Source organism: Microtus pennsylvanicus, chromosome 3 (assembly GCF_037038515.1).
Source record: "Microtus pennsylvanicus isolate mMicPen1 chromosome 3, mMicPen1.hap1, whole genome shotgun sequence".
NCBI classification, from domain to species: domain Eukaryota; kingdom Metazoa; phylum Chordata; class Mammalia; order Rodentia; family Cricetidae; genus Microtus; species Microtus pennsylvanicus.
Window position 1 is genome coordinate 82,516,691 of NC_134581.1, and position 11,511 is coordinate 82,528,201.

Genomic DNA, 11,511 nt, shown 5'->3' on the forward strand with positions numbered 1-11,511 from the left:
CATATATCAAAATAGGTAGCTATAAACTCCTTTGGGGACGTTCTTCATGGTACAGTATGAGTTTTCATATTGTAGATCTGTTTCTGATTTGCTAAGAAATCTCCAGACTGGTTTCAATATTGGCTAAGCTAATGCATATTCCCATCAACAGTTTATAAGGATTTTTTCTTCCCACATCCACAAAAGCATCTGTTGTCATTCGTCTTCCAGATTAATACAATTCTGACTAGGAGGAAAACAATAATGGGAGGCTACAGTCAACATGTACAGGTTAGTCAATGGGAATGAAGTGTTAATGAAAGATGATTCTTTTGAAACTCTTAGAGTGAATGGGCCTTTGTAATTTATCCAGAAAATACCTAAGCATAATTATTAAAAGCAAATAGAGATAACAATAGCCCAAAACATATTCTTTCTCAAGTTACTGTTGAAGACATTAAACCAGTGAAATTCTTGTAGGTTTTTTTTCAATAGGCAGACAAATCCTCACTGAGTTTGGTGAGATGTGTTGAGTGAGGATTCTGAAGTCCACCAATCCTGACCTTTCTTATATGGTGTAGGAATGCACCAACATTGGCAGAACACAAAAGGTGCAGATACAGGTTTAGCTATACTAAAAAAGGTATGCACAGGATGTTGTATAGAAAGTCAGTGTTGACTTTGATAGTTCCCAGATGTTAATAAATTGATATAACTCTTTATTGGTCTATCTGTTTCTGTGTGGGGCTACCAATCTATATTTCTGCTTATTTATATTGAATGAAATGTCTAGGGATACCACTTAACCCAAATATTTCATAAGCTTCTGTGATTTCAAGTTTAAAGTGGTGCTATCTTCATTTGTTCAACTTAATTATTTTTATTTTATTTTATTTTTTATTAAAAATGTCTGCCTTCTCCCCGCCTTCCTTTTCCTTCCCCTCCCCCCATCCCCCACACCCAACTCCCCTTCCCCTCCCTCTCCAGTCCAAAGAGCAGTCAGGGTTCCCTGCCCTGTGGAAAGTCCAAGGTCCTCCCCCCTCCATCTAGGTCTAGGAAGGCAAGCATCCAAACAGGCTAGGCTCCCACAAAGCCAGAACTTGTAGTAGGATCAAAACCCAGTGCCATTGTCCTTGGCTTCTCATCAGCCCTCATTGTCCGCTATGTTCAGAGACTCCAGTTTTATCCCATGCTTTTTCAGTCCCAGTTTAGCTGCCTTGGTGAGCTTCCAATAGATCAGCCCCACTGTCTCAGTGGGTGGGTGCCCCCCTCGCGGTCATGACTTCCTTGCTCATGTTCTCCCATGTGTTAAAAATAATTAAGTTGAGCCATTTTAGGGTTGGCAAGAGCCTCAACTTAATTATTTTTAACACATTAAAACTAGTAGGGAACCTTCAATAGCTACTAAGATACTTAAATTTAAAAAAAAAGACTTCATTCATTTCAAATGGAAGGGAATAATTTAAGTTGAAATTATTACCTTTTTTGCATGGAACAGATACAAAGCTTGCAACCCTAGAAGAGTCTCATGCAGATTTTCAAGTAAGTGCAAGAGGACATATATTTGGTGTTAGTGGTGCACCATTTAAGAACAGCAGCATTTATTAGGGTACAGTTTTAGTTGGACAAAAAGGAACACCTTTTGAAAATAGTACTCTTTAAGTAGTAATCCAGTTTTCTAATAATATCTAAAAAAAATCTCAAAAAAGATAAATGATCATGTGAAGGCCAATAGAAGCACATTTAGATACTCTTTAGAATAAATAAAAACTTATGTGTATTGCATCCTCTCTCTTAATTTAAATTCAGTGTTAGTTGGATGAACTGAAGCCCAAAGTCAAGCCAATAGCCAGGGAACAAGCTTTAATCAAAAGATGATAGATAGATAGATAGATAGATAGATAGATAGATAGATAGATAGATAGATAGATGATAGATAAATAGGTAGATTAGATAGATAGATAGATGATAATTAGATAGATAGATAGATGATAGATAGATAGATTAGATAGATAGATAGATAGATGATAGATAGATAGATAGATGATAGATAGATAGATAGATAGATAGATAGATAGATAGATTAGATAGATAGATAGATGATAGATAGATAGATAGATAGATAGATAGATAGATAGATAGATAGATGATAGAGCAAGACAGACAGATAGACAGACAGACAGACACACTAACACACATGGGAGGGGGGAGAGAACATGAGAGTTCCTTGAAGTTATCTGGAATGACTCATTAAATAGACAAGCTATCTGTCAATCAGTTTCATCACTGTTGCAGATAATTTACTAACCAGTAGAAAGACCAGTTTTAACTGTCACATATTTATTATATCATAGAGACAAAAGAAATTGTTTTTTCATCTTAGAACATTCAAAAGCTTGTGCATCCTGATTAATATACTTATTATTGTATGATGTAATTTACAAAAATTGGTAATGTGTCCATTTTTGTATATGTTTCTAAGTCTATAATGTCTGTGTGCAGTCTTTCTAAAAACAAACACACTTTGCAAACCTGTATTTTTCAAGTCTTGAAAGGCTTATTTATAAATACCTTAGATGATTTACATTGAATAAAAGTGATTGAAGTTTTATGTATGAATATTAAATGTAATGCTGTTTAATAAGTAATTTGAGGCAAAGATTATTAACCTTTAAAATTGGCATCATATATTTACTGTAAATAGAAATATATGACATAAGAATATTTGCATATAAAACCATTGACCACACCTCTTCACTTCTCATTTTCCATGTCTATACCTCAGTGTTTATTAGCCCTCTTTTTTCTGATACATTCATATCATCTATCATATGTATATATAAAATTTCATTCATATTTATAAAATCTATTAACAACCAGATATAAAAATAATGTTTGTCTTACTGATGCTGGACTGATTTACATATTTTTACATAAATGTAGCAATAAAAATAAAAAAGAGATCATTTATTTAGTTAATTTGGAGGTAATTAATTGGTAAACATGTGGATGCTTGGAGTAAACAAGTGAACTGGAAAAACAATCCATTTATATTTTATTTTATTCTTTTTATTAAAGCATTTTAGAGTTTTATTTATCTAATATTCTTTTTTTTTCTTTTTTTAAACTTAAAATATCATTACATAATTTTTTCAATTTCCTTTCCAGTCTCCAACTTATCCCCATTTCTAAACCTTCCCATGCACATCTTCTTGCTCTCTCTATATACTCAATGTTTCTTATTTCCTTAATTGTTTTTACATATTATATATATATATATAACATATATTCCTAGTAATATATATGTATATTTAGGAATTAGAATATACATACATATTCCTAAATTCCTAAATATAATCAATCAATCAGTCCAAGTAATGTTACTCACTTCTTTTTATGAGTTCATTGCTGATCCCTTGATTTTAGAAAACCATCTTGAGCATTTTTCTTCCCTATAAAAGACTATTTGTATCACTTCCAAAATGCTTCAATTGTCCTTAGTTCTTTGTCAGGGGTTGAGAGCCCTTGAGATCTCCACTTTCCATGTGAGCAGGTCTCCTAGTATCATATTTGTTCAGGAGAGTACTTTTTAAATAGCATCTCTGATGTTTATGGTAGTTCAGCACTGAAGATGACTCAATACAACACTCAACAATTTTCAGACACAGAATTTAGTCAGAAGCAGGACCTGTGGTTAATTCTCACTTTACTACAGAAGCAGGAGAGAAAGAAACCCAAACTTAGATTTCCCATCAGATCTCAAAATAATTGGGGAGGCAAGAGTCTTTTTCTCTATCAACACTGGAGGATGCATGTTCTCTAGAGTGAAAGAAAAGCATGAGTATAATTGTGGGTCCCTCAGGAAATTAGGATCATGATCCAGAGTGTAATTCCCTATCCTCAGATCCTTCTTTGATTTATTTGCTCTCCTCTGACGCAGAGTCTAGACATTCTTCTGTTCTTCTTATAGTCACACATATCCCGAGGTTACTTCCTTGCTTTCATTCTTTTTTACTTTCAGAAAAGATTCAAAGCTTTAATGAGAAATAAAGTTCTGCAATTTGGAAATGTGTCCATGAAAATTAAGTCTTGGGTCAAACTTCTTTGAATGGAAAGAACAAAAAACTTTGAATCTGAGATATTTATACCCATGAGCAAGGATAAAGTAAGAGATTTTCAAGATATGGAATAAAAATTGTGAGTTTCTGAATTTAAGTGATACAAAGTCTTTTTTCTTTTGTTCATTCTTTCTTTTGCTTCCTTTCTTCATTTCCTTTTTAAATTAAATATTTGTGTCATTTTTATTTTGTCAAAAATAGATTTTTTTTGCCATATAAGATATCCTGATAACAGTTTCTTCTATTCAACTCTTTGGAGATCCTCCTTATCTTCCCTCCATTTAAAATTCATATTCTTTAAGCCTTTCTTAATATATTATGGACTTGAACAAGTATCACCCTTTTCATTCATCAAATGAGACTCAAGTAAAACCAGCAGAAGAAAGGATTCAGGAAGATTAGATAATGGTAGGAGGTGTTAGCTGTCACTGAAGTTGCATTATCTCTATGGGGGTTCTCCTTCATGGTCAGAATTCAAGTTTTCCAGAGCCATGACTCTGTGACAAAGGGGACAGGAAACACTCTCTCCTTGCCTCTCTCTTTTTCTTTTAGTTTTAGATTAGGCACATTTTTTTTTATTCATACCACAACAAAGTTGGAACTTCAACAGCAAGCATCAATATAGCATACAAGAATCTGCTTCTACGTTTATTGTTCTTCAGATGGTAGTATATAAAGACAAGAGATAGAAGAGGGTTGAATCAGTACTGATGTATTCTTTAAATTTTTCATAAATAATATAAAATATGGTACCACTGGAAAAATATTAAGTAATCTGCTAGTGACAGCACCAGTTGAATTTGTATTAGTCAGAACTAGAAAATTTCCAGCATAGACCTCACAGGTGGGAAGGACTCATGACTAATATGGATCATCCTCTAATGCAGCTCTATTTTCTGTGTCCACAGATTCCCTTAGGGAAGAATGAACTCAGCAAATTTCTCTTTGGTGGCCGAATTCATTCTGGTAGGACTAACAGATAAACCTGAACTTCAAATGCCTTTGTTCTTTCTCTTCCTAGGAATGTATCTTGTCACTGCATTGGGAAATTTCTGTTTGATAATTCTAACTGTACTGAATTCTCACCTCCACACCCCTATATACTTTTTTCTGTTTAACTTGTCTTTTATAGACATTTGCTATTGTTCTGTGTTCACTCCTCAAATGCTTATGAACTTTATATTAAGGAAAAATGTAATTACATACACAGAATGTATGACCCAACTCTATTTCTTTATCTTCTTTGCTGTTTCTGAGTGCTATGTGTTAACTTCAATGGCCTATGATCGCTACATGGCCATCTGCAATCCACTGTTATATAATGTTGCCATGTCTTCTAAACTATGCTTGAACCTTATGCTTGGTTCCTACTTTATCTCATTTTCTACTGCTGTGGCTCACACTGCATGCATGCTTAGACTGACCTTTTGTGATGCCAACACCATCAACCACTACTTCTGTGATATTCCTCCTTTGCTCCAGCTTTCTTGTTCAAGCATATATGTCAATGAGCTTTTGATTCTTGTGGTTGTAAGCATCAATATCATTGTTCCTACTTCAACTGTCTTTATCTCCTATGGTTTCATTCTTTCCAATATCTTCCACATCAGTTCCTCTGAGGGCAGGTCCAAAGCCTTTGGTACCTGCAGCTCCCACATTCTTGCTGTTTCTCTGTTCTTTGGATCAGGTGCATTTGTATATTTCAAACCCTCCACAGATGGATCTATGAGTGAAGGGAAAATCTATTCTGTCTTTTACACCAATGTGGTTCCCATGATGAATCCTTTAATCTACAGCTTGAGGAACAAAGATATTAAAGTTGCTCTGAAGAAAACCTTGATCAGCAGGATCTTCTGATTGTGCAAGTTTTTCTTTTTGCCTCTTATTTTGTGTGCTAGTTCTCTTTTCTCATCTGTTTAGGATAGGATGTCTCTTTCTTCACTGATGGATTTCCCATATTACTAGCCCATTCACATTTAAAAATTCTTCTCTTAGTAACACTGAGATGTCAGATTTGCACTATCGCATTAGACTTTCTATGGATTCTAAGGACTCAGGCCCTAATGCTTGTGGATCAAGAGCTTTACTCAATGAGTCTCTGAAACAGTTTTCTAAAATGTAGATTATTTTTCTCAGTTGTTAAAGAGTAAATTCATATTTATGACATAGGTGCGCTTATTTATTGTCACAAAATATCTTGCCTTAAGAGGTTGTTTAATATTTTGGTCAAGGAAAATTTAGCAATACAGAGCTAATAAATATTTTTGTTTTATCATAATCACTCTTTGTGTAAATTACACAGACTAGACAAAGTTTATTTAAGGCCATTTCAGAATTGTTAAAAATTCTACATAAAACACAGCCAACATTCATTTGATTTGTTTTTATATGTTTGTTTATGGGAAGAGTGCTCATGGGTTTTCCATTTCTATGAAGATTTACCATGGGATTTTAGTGAATCTGTAGATTATTTTTTGGAATGATGAACACTTTCACAATATTAAATTGCCAATCCATTAGCATGGGAGGTCTTTACATTATTTAGTATTTTCATTTCTTGTTCAGTGTCTTAAGTTTCTTATAGTGTTAGTAAACTGCACATATAAAAAGCAGATGATAACAACACAGCTTGTGTTGTTATGATTGCATGTAGATATGACAAACTTGTACAGCAGAAATATAACACATTAATGAAGGTACGAAATGAGGTATATGTGACAGTCTTTAGGAAGCCTGGTGTATCTGTCATATTAGCAATTAAAGGAGACAATTTGCTCCCCAGTAGAGGATGTAGAGAAGAGAGCAAATGTTCCAAATTTCATTTCAATAACACATTCCCAATGCAAAATAAGGGAAAACAACCAAGGATTCCATTAGCATTATTGTTAAATAACTCTATGACCACATTATAACATCACAGAGAAGAAGTAGCGAAAATGGTAAAGTTCTATTGTAACTTTATCCAACTGTGCTACAGGTTCTGTTTATGAAGATTTGTCAACATGAATAAAGTGCTAATGAAAGGGGATTTTTTTAAAAACTCTTTAGAGGGAATGGGTCTTTGTAATTTATACAGAGTGTAACTGAGTATATTTATTAAAAGAAAACAAATAAAATTAAGAAAAACTATGTTCCAATACCGTATTCTTTCTCAAGTTAATAAGGAAGACACTAAAATCAAAAGAAAATCTTACACATTTTTTTTTTTGAGTAAGACAGAAGTATCCTCCACTGACAATGGTGGAAAGACTTGACTGAGCATTCTGGCCTTTCTTACATAGTGTAGGAAACTCACTGATATTGGCAGGACACAAAAGGCACAGCTACTGGCTTAGCTATACTGTGAGTGCTGTTTGTGTATATTTATAACATGGAGGCAAATCATTGTTGATTTTGACGGCTACAAAATGTTGATAAACTGACATAATATCTGTTTCTGTATCTGGCTACCAATCCATCTTTCTGATTATCTACATTGAACAAAATGTCTGAGACTGCAGGTTAGCCCAAATAATTCATTGGCTTCTGTGATTTCAAGCTTAAGATGGTAGTACCTTGATTGGTCAATTTAATTTTCTTTTACACATTAAAACTAGTATGGGACATTCACTAGCCACTGAGATACATAAGCTTTCAAAAGAATCTTATACATTTCAAATGGAATAGATCAATTTAAGTTGAAATTAAGAATTTTTCTTCAGGGAATAGGTTTAAAGTTTGCAACCCTACTAGACTCTCATCTAGGATTTCAAGTAAGTGCAGGAGGACACACATTTGGGAGTTAGTGTTGCACCATTTAAGAAAGCAACATTCACGGAGGTGCAGTTATAGAAGGACAGAAGGAACAACTTTTCAAGATAGTAATTTTAAAGTAGTCATAAAATTTTCTAAGAGTATCTAAATAAATTACAAATTGTTAAATTTTTATTTAACATGCTTCATTCAAATGTGTAGGTGAATAGGAGCACAAATTAGATACTCTTTAGAATTAATGAAGTTCAACATATGTTGCATCTTCTTTCTTAATCAATTCAGTCTCGGTTGGATGAACTAAAGTCAAAGTCTCCAGTCAATATCCATGGAGAAATCTATGTACAAAATAAGAAGAACATGTGTGGTCCTTGAAGAAGCATGTAATGATTCATAATAGAGAAGCCATCTGAGAATCTGTTTAATAGTTGTGTATAATTTACTTTCGAGTAGAAAGACAATTTTAAGTGTCACAGTATTATTGATTCCAGAGAGAAAAAAAGAACATGTCCTTCAGCTTAGAAAAAAACAGAAGTTTATGTTTTCTGATTAATGTACTTTTATTGCATGGTGTGAACTACATAAATTTGCAATACATCCTGTTTGCATGTGTTTCCAAGTGTATAATGTTTACCAGCAATCTTCCTAAGAGAATATACACATTTCTTTAAATCTATACTCTTTCAAATAAAAGGCTTATTTTTAATACATTGTATATTTTACAGTAAATAACAGCACTTTAAATTTTTATATATGAATATTACATTTGATGATGCTACATATGTAACTTGAAGTCAAGATGATTTATCATAAAAATAACATTGTATATATATTCATTTTAAATAGTAATATGAAAAATAAGATTTTCATATAAAATCTGTGACTCATGAGCATACCTTCTCATGTCTCATTTGTTACTTTTTACCATTGTGTTTTTAGGACTCTTTTTTTCCCTACATTTCTGTCATTTGCACATATATAATTACATGTATGTATGTAGGATTCACAAAGAATACAAAGGATAGATATTGTGGTTGTCTTACTGAGATTGGATTAATTTACATATTGGTTCATGTATGTATGTTTATGTATATATACATATATCACAAAAAATAAAAGAAAAATAGTGCATTAATGTTGGGGACCAACAAGCCCCCGACCAAATATACTGGTCAATCTTCCTCATTCTCTCTGCAAGGACAGCTTGCTGCAAGAGCAGCCCGCTGCTGAAAGCACATTCAGTTGTGACACAGTTCTTGGAATGGCTTAGCCACAAGATGGTTCAGAAAGATACAAAACAATTACTTCCCCTTTGGCCAAGGGCGCAATAGTTCCATTCCCCTCTAACCTTACCCCTCCCTGCCAGAACCATTCTATAAGAATAAACCCCTACTTGCAATAAACGGAACCTAGACGCATCTCAGACTGACTCTGTCATTCTTTATACGCGCTTGGTTCTCTTTCTCTTTCCCCCCATTCCTACCCAGGTGATCCTGAACTCGAGGCCCACGAATTACGTGGCCTGCTGGACAGGTCACATTAACTTTCAGGGATTTAGTTGATAAACAAGGCACTGTTTGGAGTAAGAAAAGGGAGCTGGGAAATTGATACAGTTATGTTTATTTTATCAAACCTTTTTAAATTTTTTTTTACTTATTTTAATATTATTTTTCAAGAAAACACATAATTCCATTATTTTTCCATTTTATTTTATCTCCTTTAACCCTTTTTATGCAATACCCTTTGCTCTTCTAAATTCAGTTTTTGTATTTCCATAATTATTGTTACATATACATTAATATATATTCCTAAATATATAAATACAAACTCTCATTACATTTAGTGCTGCTTCTTTGTATGAGGTCATTATTGACCACTTGTAATGCGATGGCCTATTGGAGTAGGTTTTTACCCAGATCAAAGATTATTTGTCCACTCCCAGCATTCTTCATTTGTCTTCATTTCCTCCTCAGGGGTTAAGGTCCCATGAGATTTTTCCTGCCATGTTTGCGTGTTTCCAGGTATCATTCTAGTTCAGAAATATATTCCTTAAAAATAGCACCTGTACTGTTCCTTGTAAGACAACACAGGAAGTGGCTTCCTACAATATTCTGCAACTTTCAGAAACAGAATAGAGTAAGTCAGCAGCAAGATGTCTGGGCAATTCTCACTTACTGCAGGAAGCAAGAAAAGAAAAGCCCCAAACTCAGATTTTCCTTCAGATCTCAAGATAATTGGAATGGCACGAGTCAATTTCGATATCTACACTGGGGGCAGTACATTCTCTGGAGTAAATAGAAAGGATGAGTGTAATTATGGGTCCCTCAGGAAATAATGATCATGATTCAGGGTGTAATACATTTTCCTCTACTCCTTCTTTAATTTAAATGTTCTCCTGAGAGACAGCCTTGACATTCTTCTGCCCTGCTTATAAACACATACATCCTGAGATTAAAGGATCTTTTCTCTGCTTCCAGAAAAGACACAAGGCCTTAATCATAAATAATGTTCTGCAATTCAGGAATTGGTCTAAGAGAATTAAGTCCTGAGTACATCTTCTTTGAATCCAAAGTTCTGAAAACTTTGAATATGAAATATTTATCCAGATGAACAGGGATAAATTGGAAAATAAGACTGTTCTAAGGTTTAGACTGAAAACTGTCAGCTTCTGAATTTCAGGTATACTTTTAGCCCTCCTTCTTTCCTGTCTTTTTAAAATGAATTTTCATATTTTTTTATTTTATTGAAGAGAGCTTTTCATATGATATATTCTGATTAAAGTTTTCTATCCCTAAACTCCTCTGAGGTATTCTTTACCCCCAAACTGTTTATGAATCCAAACTGTTTATGTCTCTCTAAATATATGATGGGCTTCAGAAAATTTCTTTTTTTTTTCATGGGCAACGAGAGACCCATGTGAAAATGGCAGATGAAACCATTCAGGTCAATCAGAGAGTGTAAAAAGTGTGGGCAAAAACGGCACACGCCTTTAATCAATCCCAGCACTCGGGAGGTGGAGGCAGACAGATCTTGTGAGTTCTATGCCAGCCTTATCTACAAGAACCAGTTCTTAGGACAGGCTCCAAAAGTTACCAAGACACCCTATCTCAAAAAAAAAAAAAAAAAGCAGAGAGTGTAAAGAGGTGTTAGTGGTCATTAGATGTTTCAAATCCACTGGACTTCTCCATCATTGATAGAATTTAAGCCTTTGAGATCTCATGACTATGTGACAAGGGGCCAGGAAACATTCTTTGTATGACTCTCCTTTTCTTTTAGCTTTAATATAGGCACATGTTTTTCATTAGTACCACAGTTAGAAGTAAAACTGCCCCAGCAACCAACAATGACCATCCAGGCATCTCTTTCCAATTTTACTGTTTTGGGGATGACTCTAGTGAGAGAAGACTGGAGATAGAAAAACAACAAATTCTTCTTACTGTGTTCTTTATCTTGTAATATATTATATTAGAAATAATAATTGAATTCAGTATCAATTGTTTTCTAACTTAAGATTGTGACTACACAAGGTGATTCTATAGGAGTAGTCCAGGCTAGAAGAAACACTTCTAACATACCTGTCACACTTAAAAAGGATCCATGATGAGTGTGGATCATCCTTTAATGAATCTCTTTTTTCTGTGTCCACAGATTCCCTTAAAGAAGA

The 11,511-nt window shown here is 33.9% G+C and overlaps 1 protein-coding gene across 1 annotated transcript; it reads left to right on the forward strand.

Moving 5' to 3' along the window:
- The first annotated feature begins 5,021 nt into the window (after window positions 1-5,021).
- On the forward strand, window positions 5,022-5,954 carry LOC142847164 (olfactory receptor 8B3-like). Its single transcript, XM_075967892.1, has one exon. It carries the CDS (start codon window positions 5,022-5,024, stop codon window positions 5,952-5,954), a length of 933 nt encoding a protein of 310 aa, XP_075824007.1.
- The last annotated feature ends 5,557 nt before the right edge of the window (window positions 5,955-11,511 follow it).